Source organism: Pteronotus mesoamericanus, unplaced genomic scaffold (genome assembly GCF_021234165.1).
Source record: "Pteronotus mesoamericanus isolate MK-2021 breed Mesoamerican mustached bat unplaced genomic scaffold, CSHL_Meso_final scaffold_232, whole genome shotgun sequence".
Classification (NCBI taxonomy): Eukaryota; Metazoa; Chordata; class Mammalia; order Chiroptera; family Mormoopidae; genus Pteronotus; species Pteronotus mesoamericanus.
The window spans coordinates 23,172,796-23,191,921 of record NW_026555311.1 but is presented as its reverse complement, the minus strand read 5'-3'; the positions used below and the strand labels follow the sequence as shown (position 1 = coordinate 23,191,921).

The window sequence follows — 19,126 nt, the reverse complement described above, 5'->3', positions numbered from 1 at the left end:
ATCACACAGTATCTTCATGCTCAAGTAAGTAAAGGAATCCAGTAACACTGTCAGCAAGATTAGTTATTTTCAAATAGTCAAAATATGATATGCCTCATAACTTACAAGATTTTCCTCTGAATCTAAAAAAAGAGAAAAATATACGTTTTATTTAAAGGAAAAATCTAAAGTCTGTTTAATGTAGGCTAGGCCTTACTAAATCCTTTCTGTCCTAAAATTCCTTTATAGTAAGAGTTCGCCTCATGTCAAATTGTTAAATGTCTGTATTTAATTAAACAACAAAGTATGAGCACAATTGGTTAAATTGGTTAAATTGTAATGACTAATCCTCTTTATATCCCATACTAGATAGAGTGCCTACTCATAGATGCCCAATAAATATTTGTTGACTTGGAAGAAAAGTACAAAATAACTACATAAAACTAACTGAAGTATCTTGCCCTCATACTTATACCACCCTTCAAACTTACATGGGCTCATTGGTTTATTAACATGACAGTTTCAAATACAATAAGGGTCTTCTGGTTGCTAAATAGCAATTACAATATAGCCTTCCAAAATATTGGGTAGATAACCTCTCCCAGCTTGCGCAGTCAAAATTTCTGATATAGAAGATCTAAGATACCACCCATGCAAGGATATTCTGGAAAGATTCTACTAGTGATTCTATTTCACATTCCTAGTTAAGAATGACTGGTTTTTCCCACTAAAACATTCTGTTTAAATTACCTGAATATATCCTATTGGAGTATAGCTAAGAATATACTAAGGAGAAGTAGAAGAAAACCAATCTCTAATTCAACTTTCACCAAAATTTTCATATGTTGATGGTGTGAATATAAACCAGTTCAACTTTTAGAGAGTTAATTATAAGTGCACATATCCTTTGAGTCAGTAGTCTACTTGTAGAAATACAGTCATAGTGCTTGAAATGACACATGTTAAAAAAGAATACAGTGTATTGCTAAATTAAAAAAAATGCAAGTGTAAAGAAATTTCCATATTATGCAAAAAAAATTTAATCATAGATTCTTTGTAGACAGCAAAAGACTGGCAAGAATCAGTGCCCATCAGTATGTGACCACTTAAAGAAATGATACATAAAGTAGAAGTACATAGGGAGAAAAGAATTAAATGAGTAAAGCTCTTTTTATGCAATATGAAACAATATCCAAAATGTACTGTTACATTTGAAAAGATTCAAAACAATGTGTGTGATGTGCTATATTTATGTTAAAATGGAAAAAGAACATAAACATATATGATTATATATTTATCAAATATATTTGTCATAACATATCAGAAATTAGTATAGTTTCTTGGAGAGTATGTGAATGAACAGGGGACAGCGTTTGGAGAGAGAGATTTTTTACTGTATAGCTTCTTGTATTTTGACCCACATAAGTATATTAATGATTTGATCATTTTTTAAAATTTATTTCTTTATTTTTCCAAATACATTTGTCTCTGCCTTCCCCCCACCACTTGCCTTTGCCTCCTCCCCCCTCTCCCTCCCTCAATCCTTCCCCACTTTGGTTTTGTCCATGAATCCTGGCTATATGTTCCTTGACTTTCTCCTTCCCTTGCTTCCCCCCCCTCCATTTTTTAAATATTAAAAATGTAATATGATTTTACATAAGTTTAACCTCAAGAGGCTATATTTTTCAATCATCATTGGAAAAAAAGATCAGGACACCAATTATGCCAAAACCAAAATATTTCAGGTGGTCACACTTTGGCATCCAAATGAATAATACAGAACACTGTTTAAAAAATTAAATGAATTACCTGGAGATACATTTGTATCTAAATTAATAGGACACAGTTTCACTTACCACTTAGTGTGTAAATAAGTTCTGCCAAAGTTCTAACTTAACAACATCTGATCTTAATAACATTCAAGATCTTGTTGGTTAAGGTCCCACCTTTCTGCCATGTTGTATATAAACCTTTCATGCTTAACTTTTTAAAGGACTTAAACAAATTCAGAGCTGTTCTATAGGAATCCTGCCCTTCTCCAGCTTATATTTCCCTAAAAATAAGGAGATAACGTCTACAAGGCAAAGATGCAAGCCTGCCTCTTTAGCTTTCAGAACAAAATGTCATTCTGCCATCTACATACCTAACAACTACAAGAGCAAATAGCTGTTTTTCAATTAAGACAAAACACCTAACCTTCTGAGGTATGAACTGTCCCTGTGACAAGCTGACACACACTCTTACAGAGGAACAAATGCACTGTGTTTCCCAAGCATTTCTGATAAAGGGTATGTCTTAGCAGGGAGAATGGATGAACTTGTAGTTGTGAGAAGATATGGGGCCTGAAGCAAATTGCACAAAGTACAGAATTTCTTTGAAGTCTTAAATTTAACCTTTAAAACTCCCCATAAATTAAAAAAAAATCATTAGCCAAGGATATGTTTATTGATTTTAGAGAGGGAGGGAGAGAGGGAAAGAGAAAGAGAAACATCTGTGAGAGAGAAACATTGGTTGGTTGCCTCCCATACATGTCCTGGTGTCGCGATAGGGATAAAGCCCGCAACCTTTTGGTATACGGGATGATGCTCCAACTGGCTAAGCCACTTGGCCAGAGTAAAACTCCTCACAAATTTTGAATTCTATTCTACAATTAATCTTGTTTTACTATAGAAAGTCTGTTTCAGTATAGAAAATGATGAAAATTCTAAGTTTCCTCAGAATATTTCCCTTCCAAATCTTTTAAAGTATATTGATATTATATAGTTTGCCATTCTCCTATCATATTGTTCTCCTTTGAAAGCATGAATGTAGGGAACATGAAATAATTTTTTCAAATTATCCAGGTTTTAAATAAAATTGTAAAAAAAACCCCAAAACCCTGTAAGGCAACATAGCTCTCAATAATGAAGAGATATATCTTTTTATCACACAATATACTGTTATTCTTCAGTGGTTTTACATGTTTAATTTTATCACTCCAAAAGTAAATGACACCTCCATTGTAGGCTATACATCATACATTTTTTGGTATGTCCACTGAGTGTTATGAAGACAATCAAGACATCTGATAAACTCATGACCGACCTTAGCTGCCAGAGAACCCAAAAAGTGTTCTTTAGTACTTTAAAAACTACTGACTATTAATTGAAATGTAATGAATTGAGAAAACACACTATTCATGTTAGAACAGTATTTTAGCACTTAAAACTAGAATTCATTCCAAACCAGAAACCTCAATAAATAAAGTGATTGTTCCATGGTAAACTAGTAAGGTCAAAATAATGCTCAGTAGTAATAATACTCTTAATGTCCTTTAAAAAATTTTTTGTTTATTGATTTTAGAGAGAGAGAGAGAGAGAGAGAGAGACCAATTTGTTGTTCTACTTATTTATGCACTCACTGGTTGATTCTTATATGTACCCTGACCAGGAATCAAACCCACAACCTTGGTGTATTGGGACAATGCTCTAATCAACTGAGCCACCCAGCCAGATCTTAATGTCCTTTTGAAAGGGAAAAGTATATTACCCAATAACTTGATATTCTGATTATGTTGTTTTAGAAAATATTTTAATCATATGTTATGAAGTAATTCACTTAAAGAAACATTCTTATTGTATGTGAAAACTGTAAAAAGTTAAAAAAAGACTTGACTTACCGTTCTTTGTCAAGTATTCCACTATATTCCCCACTACAGCTGGAATGCCATTCTCTGTGAGTCCCTGCTGCTGAAGGTCTTGGAGACTGACGCCAAATAACTTTTTATAGGTAGAATTCCTCTGCTCCGTTAGCGGCACCGCCACTATCTTTTTCATGTCTTCTTTCAGCCGAACTGTTGCTTTACTTTGCTTAAAAGAGCATAGGAAAAAAGAGCAGTCAGTCATATTTACCACAGGAGGTTGCATGGTTACACCAGAAACACCTGAATTAAGATGTAAGCATTTGAAAACATCTAGTAGTAATCTTGTCTTTACTCCTACTCAAAATCTGTAACATCTCTCACATGTTGCTCAGTGTTAGGAATGGCACAACTGATAACATGGTTAAAAGGAGTTTAAAATAATGAGAAACCTAAAGCCACGACTTAACTGTAGCTGAGGGAGGGAGCAATACACTGCAGTATCTAAGGTATTACTACAGCAACCAAGGGGTGTGGCTCAGAAGTACGTGGTTAAAAAGAAAATAAAACATATGAACATTGAAACTTCATGTAGATTCAGATCTTGAAACAGTAAGAGGTTTCTAAAGATAAAAATTTATCTAGATGTCATTTTAAGGTAACTTTAATTTGAAATGTTAGAACGTATATTTATATAAATGTGGCATATACATTTATTTTCTCTTATTTGATTACATCTGTGAATATCTCAGGCTTTTTAAGGCACATAAAATCAACTCAATTCTCTTTGCAGTTCAAAATGCCATATCTCTGAAAAAGCATCATTTAAGGGAGCCACAATTTTAAAAGTTTCGACAAGACAGTACATATTTTAAATAGAAAATGCAACTTACATTCACTTAATTCAGGTCATCAACACAATAAAAAATTCATATAAATTCGTTTTCTTAATTTGTCCTCCAAGGAAGTGTTATGAAAGATAATTTTTAATATGGTTTAGTAAAACTGAGCAATTTTTTAAAAGCCTATGCATCTGTAAGTCTAAACACTGGAAAGAAAGATGGAAAAATGCAGGCAATTTTATATTTCAGAACATAGATAGCAGATTGGAGGAATCTCACTTTTTAAGAGTGAATGGTGCAACTAACCGAAGTATTATAAGTACAAGCTCATGGAGCTGTGACAATCCAAAAGAAATATTACTTCCATGTTAGAGTTAAGGAAACAAAGATCAGAGTGCTAAGTAATTTGGAAAAAGTCACAGAAGTTTCATCCTATTCTTAGTCCATTAATTTAGATTTATATTAATGTTATAGGGCAGTTTGTGTATAACTATAATAGCTAACTATGGTAAATGCTATAGTGACCCAAGACAATTACACAAAGGTAGTCCTGCACTCCTGATTTTGAGTTGGGTCCTTGTAATATCAGTTTGATTTTGAATCTTCCAATGTGCAGAATCAGACCAACTTTCCTTGAAATATCTTCATCTTTTAATAGGTCTTTTTTAAAAGCCAGATTTCCCTAGTGAAAATTCAGCAAATGTAAAGTTACAATATAGATTTAGTATTTATTAATGTTATAGATATGGGATAGCGTTAGCTACTATAGAGCAGTAGTATAAGTGAGAACTATGACCTCAGTTATCATGGAAATTATGGATTTATTAATTAAGACAAATGCCTAACAACTAATAATATTTTCTTGTGGGTTTAAAAATACACCAATCTCCTTCAACTAACACATGGGAAATTTCAGTCAACCCAGTATACCTGGTGAGTAAGCAGCCAAAAAGTAACTAGTATTGATGAAACTTTGAATATTAGTCTCAAATGGAGCATTAAAAACAGCTGACAATGAGATTAAGCAATACAAATTTTACCTATCTTTCGTTTAACATGCTGGTTTAAAGCAGGGACTGTGGAACCAGCCTCCCTGTTTCAAATCCTATTTTGATCTAATTAGCTGTGAACCTTAGATAAGTCACTTAACCTCTGTGTGCTTGCTTCCCCATCTATGAAATGCAGACACCAAGAGTTCCTATCTCAAAATATACATGAGGCTGAAATGAATTCACATAGGAAGGAATGAGAATAGTACCTGACACTCAATAAGTACTAATTGTTACTGTTATCATCACCATCATCACCATGCTTTTTCCTTCAGCAAAATATTCTCATTTCTTCTTAAAAATATTGAGAGAAACTAAACCATTTCTATACTCAATATTTGTGTGGATGGCAGGTTGCTGTTTAAGAAGGCATCATGGTTGAGACATGCTTGGTTAGTGATCATCAGTCTCATGGCCGACTTATTCCCTACTTATCTCTAAATCTCCTAAATACATAAGTATGATTTTTAAATGATAAAGATAAAATAATTTAGTATATAAGTATCAGAATTCCTTAAGATTTTATTAGAAATATTAAAGGTTTTCTTAGAAATCCTGTCTATATTTGAATTTAAAACCTTGAATTAATGTTCTTTCATTATCTTAGTCAGAATTGCAGACAGTAGATTTTGTCTCCTGTTAATAGACAGTGTAAATAAGCAATCTTGGCATTATGGCTTAGAAAGTTTTCAGGTAAGAGACATGCAATTAACCTCACACATTTTGAAGTGATTGTCAATTAAACTACCTATTTACTCTATATTGAGTCATACTAAACAGCACATTTATATGTAATTATAGTAATAAAGAAGCATCTAACTATTGTTTTTAATTAGTAACCTGATTCAGGTTAACATTTTTTTAAAAGTAAATACTGTTTAAAAACAACCACTTTGAAACAAAACAGCTATACTTCCAGAGACATCTGAATTGATTCTTCAGTCTTCAAAAATATAGTATTACAAAGTTTTGTTCATCTAGCCGAGCTGGTGAAGGGGTCTGCTAACAGGAAGCAATAAGATATTACTCGTAGTTTATACATAAAGTATTTCATTACTTCAGGAGTTTATACCTAAAGCGTTAAAAATATATATACTACCTTAGAACAAATATAAAATCATTTCTGATAATAAATATCCATAGTCCTTTAATCATAAGGGAAAAATAACTGGAAATGAAGTGATTTATAATTAATTCCATTTAAACTGAAATTATTTTCTTCTCTTAAACAATGATGACATCATTACCTCTTTACCTTCTCAAATATACATCTTATCTTTCTTGACTTAATATAAGCTAAAAAATACTAATAGTTATTAAGGCATTCTGAGTCAAACTTAAAGGTTTAAACTTTGGTTTGCATATATTCCCGTAGATCACTTGAGTTTGAAAACTGGACTAAATGGGGTATGTTTGTATACATGTTTAAAAGCAATATAGGCTCCCACACTTAAAATGACACCCAGGATACCTTAAGGTTTTACTGCTAGAACTATCCTTAGGGGCCATTTAATGTTTACACTTAAGGGTAGATTTAAAAGAAATTAAAATCACCTTATGAAATAGGAAACCAGGACCCAAAAAGTTGTGATAAACTCAGTGAGAAAGGGCTGGGCCTAGAGCCCAATTCTCAGAATTTGATACCAATATTTATTTTATAATTAAGTGCTGGTGACCTTGTTTTTTAATACCTTTATTTATTTTTTATTAAAACAATCATTGAGATAGCTAAGAAAACGCATTGCACTAGGGCTGTTGGTTTGGGACCACCTAGTTACCACGTCGCCTTTGTTTAAAGTAACAAATTCCAGCTGCCTTTTGGGGACTGACTGCACCCTCGTTGTGAACAGCACTGATAAGGCTCCCATTCGAGATGACCATCCTGCCTTTAGCAAGGGTTGGGCTCAGGGTCCCCACAGGGCCAATCGAACCGTTTTTCTCTCAGGTCACTACATCCTGAGTGGACTACGACAAGGACAGGAAATTGGTTGGAGCTGACTGATTCCAGCTGCAGTGCACACAGGACACTGTAACAGACCAAAGAACCATGAGGTCACCTCTTGCCACCCGCGTCGCTGGTGTCGCTAAGGTCCTTTAGCTGCCCTCTCTGACACTGGCCCTCCAGCTGGGCCTCCCATGTGGTGATTCACACCATAACTGTCCAGAAAAGCTGCTTTGGCCTTAAGATAGCCAGAATCCTTTTCTGTTCTGTAATACACACACCTCCAGGACTTTTTAAAAGATAAGTCATAATCGAGCAAATAAGAAACCAGAGTTTCAGAAAAAAAGAAAATCGGAATGATAAGGACGGCTAACTTTTATGGAGTGTTTACTGACTATGTCATTCACAGCTTCAGATACTTCAGATGGCTTCACTCGTTAAGTTCTAATAAAAAAACACTAGGAAAGGAAACTACTTTTGCGATCCCCCTCTTACAGAGGCAGAAGACATAAGCAGTGTGTTCCAGGTCGCATCAAGGGTGTGGTGTAGCCAGGAGTCATACTCAGGAAACCCGAGTCCAGAGCACTGGGGCTGAAAGCTGTCTCTAAGTAGGATGTGGGGAGAAATGAGAAACAAAATTCTTATTCTTGTAGCAAAGGAAAAGAAGTCTATTTTCATGTTTATTTGTTTCCTTAAAATACAGTAAGATATGCTCAGGAGCAACATCAATATTTCTGCTTTTAGAACCTGAATAGAGAATAGTTTTATCAATCTAGTAAATAGGCTAAGTTTCAAAAACCTGGAAGTTTCATAATATCTAATGTTTACTGATTGCTGATTTTGTGCCAGACTCTGTTACAAGTGCTTTAAAATTAACAGCTCTAAACCTTCACACAACCTTGTCAGTAGGTACTCTTACTATACTGATTGGGACAGAAAAACTAAGGCGTGTGCGTACACACACACACACACACACACACACACACGAAGGAAACTTGCCTAAGATGACATGTTTAGAAAGTGTTAGAGCTAGAATGCAACCCCTCAGGTGTTCTGGCTCTAGTGTGTGAGCTCTCAATCATGACACACTTCTGTATTTCCAGAACCTTCAGTATTGGTGGTCCTAGGAGGGCCCAAGGGGAATAATAAATAGTACATGCAGCTCTCTGTTTGCAGAACCTAATACAAAATCGATTTTACACTACTAAAAATCGATGGCCCATATTTCCTTAAGGCAATTCTCTAAGAATTTAAGTACCACAAATTTAAGGTATTTTGTAAGAACAATCAGATTACATTGCTGGTTAAATTCAAAATTGTGTGCTTTAAAACTCTTTGGAACTGAGCTCAGACTATTATGTCCAATTAGGAATGTGTAAAATAGAAAGCCACTTCACCACCAAATAAAAGTGGTACAAGGAAAGTACAAAATGAACCTGAGACATCTGGTTTCACAAAGCAATGAAATGCTTAAGGACCAAGGGGTATGTGAGAAAAACCTCTTATACCTCTTATATTTATATATGCACAGTAGGGCCAGATAAACAGGGCTCCTACTGGCCAAATTTGGAACAACTGAAACAACTATAATTGACTGCAACATATTTTGTAAATAAAAATCCATGGATCCACAATCATACTGCAAAGAGTGAGAGAAAGGGATTAAAAAGTAAAGGTCCTCTTTACAGAAGAATTACACAGCTAAACACAGAAAGCATGAGAGAATCAGAAAATCATCATTTTCCATAAATCATGTAATAAATTATTCCATCAAGGATTATCAGTTGATACTAAAAATCAGGTGAAAGTCTGCTGGAGAACAGATTTTCACAGTATCAAAGATCACCCTTAAAACTGACTTCTGCTATAACCACCTTAACTCAAAAGATAAGTTTATCATCACTAACTATGACAAGAGTTGACATTACGCGCTACGATGTGATGCAAGATGCAGAGCACATCATTTATAAAGTATCCTTGCCACAGATGTCTAAGCTGAAGCTTATTCAGCCTCTAAATCTAACTTATAGTTTACAAGAAATACAGTAACTAAAAGAATAAGTAAAAGAGACCATGAAGAAACAATTAGGCAAATCCAGAATGAGGGACTTTCTAATGGACAACCGGCCCAGACTTTTCACAACATCAATGTCATAAAGGAAAGACTGATTCTAGGTTTTAAAAAATTAAAATTCATAAACTACAAATACAGCACAGGAACCTTGACTGGTTTCCTGTTTAAAAACAAAGAAAAAAAATCCTTTTGTTTTGGGGATAATTGGGGAAATTTGCATATGTGTTGATTATTAGGTGGAATTATTGTGCATGTTTTTAGATATAATAACACTGTTGAGGGCTCATTTCCAGCTGCAGTGTATCCCTGTTATGAGGTACATGCTGAAGTGGAGGCAGCATCATGTCTTCAAATGCTTTAAAAATTTCAAACACAAAGTGTCTATGCATGTATTTATATATGCACAGAGGTAATATGATGGATAATTTTTTTTCTTCCTTACTAACAGAACTCTGATGTTGTTTGAGAGGGTGGGAAGCAAAGTATCCAGTTAAAATATATCTCCATTGCAGCATGTTATTCTAGATACAGATGGCCATATACTAAATTTGGCTAATAAGATATAAATGGAAGGTATTCAGACCACCAGAGAAATCTTTAAAAGGGAGACCAACTCAGACTGATCCCCGTACCACCTACTGCTTAGGTCAGGGTTGTAATGTCCTATAGCTGCCTTGTGACTATATTGCAACACAGAAGGTAGAACCTAAGTTCTAAGGACAGTAAAATAGATTAAAAGGTGGGAGCAGGTCGGAGGTAATTTGCATCCTGATGACATCATAAGGTCTGCCTGGAATACCTATCTATGGACTTCTTTTACATGAGCAGGGGGAAAAAAGTCACATTTTTCAATAATACTCTGTCAGAATGGAGACGATTATTTACTGAATGCATTGTTAAGTCAAGGAAATCAGAAGCATTTCATAAATCAATTTTTCCAAACCTAGCTCATTAATTTTAAAACTCAAAGTACTTTTTTGATATCTTATTAGTTATCCCTATATAAATATTTTGTAGTTTCTATTATTATCTATGTGTATTGTAATCTAAACAATGGTTCTTAACCTGGAAACATATTTTTAGAGATCATAAAGAAGACAAATAAATGGAAAGATAATCCATGCCCATGGATCAGAAAAATTGGTCAGGTTAAAATGTCTATACTACCCAGTGCAATCCCTATCCAAACTCTAATGGCATTTTTCAAAGAAATAAAACAATCCTAAAATTTGTATGAAACCACAAAAGACTGTGGGTAGCCAAAGAAATCTTGAGAAAGAGGAACAAAGCTGGAGGTATCACATGCCCTTACTTCAAACTATACTTCAAAGTTATAGTATTCAAAACTGTATGGAATTGGCATAAAAACATACACTTAGATCAATGGAACAGAATAAGAAGCCCAGAAATAAGCCCAAGCATATACAGTCAATTAATTTATGGCAAAGGAGCCAAGAATATACAGTGGGTAAAGGACAGTCTCTTTAATAAATGATGATGGAAAAACCAGACAACTGTATACAAAAAGAATGAAACTAGACCACTATCTTACACCATTCATAAAAATTAACTCAAAAGTTATTTAAAGACATGAGTATAAGACCAAAAACCATAAAACTCCTAGAAGAAAACATAGGCAGTAAGCTCCTTGACACCAATCTTGGCAACTGCTTTTTGGATTTGACACCAAGAGCAAAGGCAACAAAATCAAAAATAAATAAATGTGAGTACATCAGACTAAATAGCTTCTGCATAGCAAAGGAAACCAGCAAAATGAAAAGGCTACCTACTCCATGAGAGAAAATATTTGCAAATCTTGTATCTGATAAGGGGTTAACAGCCAAAATATATACAAACTCATACAACTCAAGAGCAAGCAAAAAAAAAAAAAAAAAACAACAACAAAAAACAAACAAACAAACCCCAAAACAAAAAAATTAGATTGAAAAATGGGCAGAGCATCTGAATAGTCATTTTTCCAAAGAGGACATATAGATGGCCACTAGGTACATAAAAAGGTCCTTAACATTACTAATCATCAAGGAAATACAAATTATAACTGCAACTGAGATGTCACCTCACACTTCCTGAATGGCTATTTTCACAAGGACAAAAAAAACCAAATGTTGGTGAGGACGTGAAGAAAATAGAAACTTCATGCACTATTGGTGGCAATGTAAATTGGCGCAGCCACTATGGAAAAACAGTATAGTGATTCCCCCCAAAAAATGTAAAAATAGAACTACTATATGATCCAGCAATTCCACTTCTGGGTACTCTACCGATGGAAACAAAAACACCAATTTAGAAGGATATTGGTGAACCAAGGATTTACAAAAGAAGTCAAATCAAGACGGTAGGAAGTGTGGAGACACAAAAAAGGCTGACCCTGCTCCCACGGGTGGCAGCTGAGGTTCTGGAGGGATGTCTGGCTGCAGGGGGTTCCCCCTGAAAAGTGTAGGATCTAAACTCCAAGCCAGGCTCCTCAGCCCAGAGCACCAGAGCTGGGAAGAAGTGCACCCATAACATTTGGCTGTAAAAAACAGCAAGTTTTCTGTCCACAAAGAAGACATGGGAGTCCTCTAGAGACACAGGCACCCTCTGAAAGGAACAGTGCACAAAATTTCATTTGGGTCCACTCACCCTGGGCTCCAGTGGAGGAGGCCATAGTGAACTAGAGTCACATGAAAAGAGTCTGGGGTTTGTGACTCTGGGGGAAGAGCTGAAGGGACAGCTGCTAGGATCCCTGTGCTGAGTCCCCCTCCCACACTGCAGATGCCGTCTTTCTTGGGTGGAGCACTCTCCTCCATAAGGCATCAGCTTAGGTAAAGGCAATAGCCCCACCCTCAGGAATCCCTCTTGTCCCACCCTGTGGAAATTATGCCCTGTTGAGGAGTCAGCTGCCTTAGCGAGGGTTTAGAGGCCTGGGCAGACTCAGGGAGGGTCAGTGCCTAAATTACGTGCGGTCAGTATCTGCACAGCAGCTTGCATGTCATGGTTGGAGTTGAACCTCCTGGTCAGCCAGCCTGAGGGTTAATCCCATGGATGAATGGGCCAACAGCAATCAAGACTCAATTACAACATGAGGACCCACATACCCCACACAAGGGGCATTCCTGGAGCACCCAGCTCAAGTGACCAAGGAGACTGCATCACTGGACCCCACAGGATGCCTATTATGTAAGGCCAACTCATGAAGACTGGAAGTCATAGAAGATCTATCTAATACATAGAAACAAACACAAAAATGTAGCCAAAATGGGGAGACAAAGAAACAGACCCCTAATGGAAGAACAAGAGAAATCAGAAAAAGAGATAAATGAAATGAAGGCAGGCAATTTATCAGATATGGAGTTCAAAGTCATGCTTATGAGCATGCTCAACAGCATGAAAAAGCACTAAGAAACCATTAAAAAAGGACTAATCAGATATGAAGAACACAATATTTGAAGTGAAGAATACACTTGAAGGAATAAACAATAGGTTGGATGAAGCAAGGGACCGAATGAGTGACTTGAAAGACAAAGTAGAAAAAAACCCCACACAATCAGAGCAGAAAAAAGAAAAAAAGAATTAAAAAGTTAAAAAGAATGAGGATAGTTTAAGGGACCTTAGGGACAACATGAAGTATAACAACATCTGCATCATAAGGGTACCAGAAGGAGAAGAGAGAAAGCAAGGGATCAAGAACAGGTTTGAAGAAATGATGGCTGAAAACTGTCAATTAGCATATTTTATGGAATGTTAATTACATTTTAAAGGAGCTGTTAAAGACAGAAAAGGAAGCCAAGTAATTTTTTTTTTTTTGCCAAATAATATTATTTGTGTCAGTAGAAAGAATATATTGATTTAACCTGCTTTTAGAAACATTCTACATTCTTCATTATAACATACTTTGTCCCTCTTCAATGAATCTAGAAGAAATAAATTCTGGAATGGGTCACTTGAAGTTGCCACTGCTGCCACACTTATGCATAAAAATCCTGAAAGCCCATAAACATTCATGTGCATATAATCTTTTGTCTATTTGGAGAAAAGGGGACAACTCTTAACGTCACTAATGTTAAACCTTTTGGTTATCATCGTTAGCAGTTTTGGTAGAGCCAAGGAGGATTTAAATGGAAGAGAATCATTTTGCAGGGGGTTGCTATTAATCAAATTTGAAAAATAATCTTGAAAGTGCTATTCTTACTATTGTTTCTCAACAAATTTAAGCAGAATGTAAGTCAAAAACAGACAGACTTTTTTTTAAGTTACAAAACTTATTTAACATTCAAGACCTACAGTAAAGAAGAACCACAGTGTTAAACATTTTGTTTTTGCAAAAATTAAGACTAAACTCTTTAGCTACAGAAAACCCAAATGTGCTTAAAACTAATGCTGCATATAAGTACTTGCAGGCCTATTAGATTTATTTACAGTATAAACCACAGAAATAAAAATACCCGAAATCATTTAGTTACATTTTAACAAAAACCAGTTTAATATTAAGGGAATCTCTACAAATTAAAACCAAAAGTAAATTAACTGATTATAAAACAATTTTATAACAACTATTTTTCTTTTAGCACATCTTTTCCACTGCAACTACCTACATTTTTCCTAGAAAGAACCATTTGCCTGAGTTTCATTGTATAATTTTAAGTAATTTATACAATTTTTAAAGAAGATTTTACTTATTTTTAGAGAGGAGAGAGGAGGAAGAAAGAGAGGAAGAGGAACATCAATGTGTGGCTGCTTCTTGCCTGCCCCCTACTGGGGACCTGGCTCGCAATGCAGGCATCTGCCCTGACTGGGAATCGAACCTGCAACCCTCTGGTTCGCAGGCCAGTGCTCAATCCACTGAGCCACACCAGCCAGGGCAATTTATACAATTTTTATATGATGAGATGGAGTAAGAATTTAGTAATCCTGAAGTAATATTCTCTAATTATATCATTTAAAAAATCTCCACTGTTTATATGGCTAAGACTCCATTCATCAATTAAAATGTTATACCCCCTCCCTCATTCTAGCTCTTTTATTAGGATCATGGCATCCTACCATCACTTTTGCTAATCCTCCAATCCTCTAGATAAAAGGAGCCCTAATTGAAGTAAGTCAGGGGGTTGGGGGAGGCATGTGTCTGTTAAATTTCTAACAGTCTAACAAATAAAGAAGTAAAATGGGCTGAGAGCTACAAATTTGAGGAAGCACACAATTACTCAGAGAATCTTAGAACATTACAAAGACACCTCACTTTACAAGTCTTTATTCCATGACAGAATGCCACATTGACCTATGGACCAATCACCCTTCTCTTTCTTACTTTTGGTGAACGGAGCTGATAAGCTCATTATCACCAGCTCAATTTTTTGGACACTAGAATCTTTAGACACTTCCTAATGTGTCGAAACTGCTTCATTACATTCTAGCTGGCTCTAGGTCTGCCCTGTGAAATCTGGAAGAAAAGTCTGTTTCCTTTTACATAATAAACAAGTTCAAATAATTTATATAGTTTAACATGCATTTGTGAAAGCACTTAATATTCAAACTTAATATTCATTGCCTTTATGATTTTAAACCCATATTATTTCTAGACAGAGCTACCATTCCCTATTCTTTGAGCAGTCTTTATTTTCACTAATTTAAATTTAATAAAAGTAACACATGTTCTTGATCAAAACTCAAACAACACACATAAGAGTTTAAGCTGAAAAGTCTTCCTACCCAGCTCTAAGAGCTCTTGTTTCCTTGCAGAAATTTCCTATGCATAATTAAGTATATACATGCATATTCTTTTTTTGAAAAGCAAATAGAACTATGCTATTGCACATTTTTTCACTTTGCTTTTGCTACTTAATCTATTTGGAGATCTTTCCATATTGGCACTTACAGCTGTTGAATATTACATTACACAGCGATACTATAATTGATTTAAACATTATTACTAACATTTAGATTTATAGTTCTTGCTATTACAAATAATTCTGCAATGTATATTCTTGCAAACATTTTTACATAACGATACAGGTACTTGAAAGATAAATTCCTAGAGATAAGTTTGCTAGACCAATAGGTGTATAAGTGACAAATTTTGATATATTGTCACATTATCCTACAAAGGTGATTCAGGGGTTTAGGGCTTGATCAACAGCAGGTGAGAGTGCCTGTTTCCCATTCTCTCATCATCCCTTGGTATTAAAATTTTTTTTAACTTTCCAATATTTATAATTATGATTGACTAAACAATTTTCATAAGTTTATTAGCACTTATATTTCCTATTTATGCACTTTCTGTGTACAAGCTTTGCCCATTTTTAATTGGGTAGATTAGATGTCTGCCAGCAATATCTGGGGTGTATATAATAATTCCTTGTTTCCATTCAGGCAGGATAGATGAACACTACGTAACACAGGGAACTGGGAGTGTGGTCCTTTCATTCCATTTCAACTCTTAAGTTGGTAAACGTACCCCAATTCTGCCCCAACCGGTTGCTTTGTATTTTGTTTTAAATTGATTCAGTAAATCAGCATCAAGAGTATCTTAATTTGATCCATGGTGAGTGCGCCTTTGTGTACTGTAACCAGAGCTCCTGCCTGCACTATGAGGTATATGTAAGGTAGCTGATGGTACCAGGTGGGAAGGCTACGGGAGTGGAGGTGTCCACGTTAGGGACAAAGGCTATAGGGACTGATACCCTTGGAATTTTTTCCAGCACCAGCAAGAGTTGGAGCTAAGTCAGGATGGGTGGATACTAGACTCTGATAATAACAGGAGAACTGATTGCAAATTCATTAGTCACAGATTTGATACCTGAACTTGCCCACAATTAGGAACGTCCAGAGTATAAGAACCAACACATGAATTCTAAATACCCTTATTCTTTATTCATTAGAATAGGCTAATTCCTCACTCTCACCCACATGTTCTCAAAATGCCCAGGTGCTACTATGGACAAAACAGCAGGAGGGGCAGGGAACCTGAAAGAGTCAGGATTCACCTGAGAGCGCTTGAGTCACCGAAAAGTGGCATTTCAAACTAGAAGAGACTAAGATAACATTAATTGGCAAGTATAGTTTCCAGTTCTGTCTGGGGGCGATTTTCTGAGAAATAAAAGATATTTCACAGGAAAGAACCTACCTCTTTGCACATATGAGTAGCAACATACACGTAAGTAAATTTGATGAGCCTGCCATAGTTTTACTAACAGCACCACCAGTATCGGAAATGAGGAAAACAAAAGAAACGAAGGAGAGAAAGTTGGTTAGTCAATGGATACAGGAAATATCTTTAAACCAGTCTGGGTTCTGCTTCCAGAATCCGTAAGTACACACGTATGTGTACACACACATAAATACATGCTCTACAACTATTTGGTACTCTATTATTTTGTCTGAAGACTAACTTGAGCAGCATACCTGAGAACCTGCTACATATAAGATATGTTTACTAAGTAGAAAAGTCCCAAACTAAGAAAAGTACATCAGCCCATATGCATGCATTTATGTGTGACTTAGTTCTCAGTTTTCTAGCGACAATTTTTAAAAAAGTTTTTTATTCTCCAATCACTTATCTTTTTACATAAATACTGTGTTGCAATTCCTCCTACAGTAAAACTGGGATACTCATACCAATCATATCAAAGTGAATGATCTCTTAAACAGTATGATTTTTATGTCAACCTTCAATGAAGTTTTTCACATGCTTTGGATGTAAATGAAGGGAAGTGTGGAGTTTCACACATGGATCAGTCTGCAGTTCAATCAAGGTAAGATCAATGTATACAAGAGGGCAAGAAGGAAGGATCCGATCAGACAATCAGAAATGACTGCAAATCTCATGACAAAAGGTCAATCTGCTGCCTCACTCCACACATTTCTGGTCCTTAAGTGCTTCTTTTACAAAGCCGGAAAAAGTGCAGATCTGTGTCTGTAGGAAAAGCTTAGTATTTTGTACCTAAAAACAAGTCAGACTGCGAAGGGAGCGCTTTGAAGTGATACATAGATAGCCAGCTGGATGCCCGGATGCTAAAGCCTCAGACTAAAAGGAAAAGACGACGGGCAGACTGACACACAGTCTGAGAAATCCTGAGCCTGGGCACGAGGGAGCCACCCTGCAGTTTTAGTGAAAAAATTTAGTCTGTAGGGCTGGTACCACCTGGTGACCATTCGGGGCCTATGTGTCAAAAGCTGCCTGGATATTTCTGGATGTTTTAGGATGCCATCACAACCCAGGATAAATTGCAGGTCTTTCTGAAAAATATTTTTTAAAAAGGATCTGACCTAAATGCGATGAAACACAAGGGAGCAGTTAAGGTAACAAAGAGGAATATATTTCTCACTTAGTACCTCTAAAGACGTAAAATTCTCCCTTGGAACATACTACCAACTTGAAATGTAAGTACATATATTTATGCGTTTTCTATGTATTGAAATAAAAATTTTAATCACAGCATATAATTGACAATACTTGGTTATGCAAAAGGTTATGTATAAGTACCAAAAGAATTGCTTTGGAAATTCATGAATTTTAGCCCTAGAAATAGATTTTCCCCATGAATTTTATATTAGTGTTATTTGTTGATGCTACTGTACTATAACAACCAGAAGTTTCTACACTGTAATGAGTCACAAACATTTCTCAGCCATGCTTTTACACCACCACTTTCAGCAACTGTGCTAAAACAGAAATTCCAGAATTACTAAATGAAAACAAGAATGTGGATATAAAGATGTCATCAACATACCCGGAGGTAATAATCATGATTATTTTAATTCTTTCTCAATTTAGCCACAAGATTTTTCCAACAACTACAAACGAGAATTCATATTTAACTCTTTCAGAACAAGACAGTCTCAAATGCTTGCATGCATTTTCCTTCTTCACCTTTTTTGGAAAGGAAAGGAGAGAGACACACTGAATGCCCCAATACTGCTTAGTGCCCATTTGAATAGAAAGGTAACCAGCTGGATGCCCCCCACCTCCGAGGAAGGAAAAACAAAGTCACACAAACATCTTGGCAAACCCAGGGGGGCCGCGGCCTCTCCAAAGCCCTGCGAGTCTGAGGAAGACGGGGGCGGCCTGTACTCACACAGACGGCGAGGGCTCCTGCCCCCATCCTCGCAGGAAGTGTCTGCTAGAACTGATGAAGGCCAGATGAAATCATCAAAATGACAGCAAAATACTGAAATTCCATTCAGTGGAGATGCTTTGATTTGAAAACCAGCTTCCAGTTCCGAGGCTAGTTAAGCGGAGAGCAGCTTCTAACATTTTCGGAAGAGTGGTTTTGTTTCTCACTGGGTTAAACCCACAGGGCAGGGAGGGCTGCCTGGAGTTGAAATCTGATCCGCAGCGTCTAGTATTGGCAAGGAGAAGGAGTCATGTGACATGGGTCTTAAGTCGCTGACATCTTTTTCTTAAACCTGACCTGCTGGATGCCACACACACAGGCTCCTTCCGTTCAGAAAACGCTGATCAGCTAGTGGTATTCATTGCCGGAACTAACAGTGCAGAAAGCAAAGACACCAACTTGCTTCCTTGTCGCTACTCGTTTCTATGAAAAATTCACATATTTTCACTCACGTTCCGATCTGCAGGCATATTCCCCACTTTTTTGAGGCAGTTATCACTTCTGCTGC

General features: G+C 36.1%; 1 protein-coding gene across 1 annotated transcript in view; it reads right to left on the bottom strand.

Annotated features, from left to right (window-relative positions):
* FAM13A (family with sequence similarity 13 member A) overlaps window positions 1-18,641 on the bottom strand; it is a 266,776-nt gene extending 248,135 nt beyond the window's left edge. The window contains exons 1-2 of the mRNA XM_054591743.1: window positions 18,580-18,641; window positions 3,638-3,827 (exon numbers count right to left, since the gene is read on the bottom strand). Coding sequence (XP_054447718.1) covers window positions 3,638-3,827; window positions 18,580-18,606 — 217 coding nt within the window. The 5' untranslated portion in view covers window positions 18,607-18,641. The remainder of the gene's footprint in view (window positions 1-3,637; window positions 3,828-18,579) is intronic.
* Window positions 18,642-19,126: the final 485 nt, after the last annotated feature.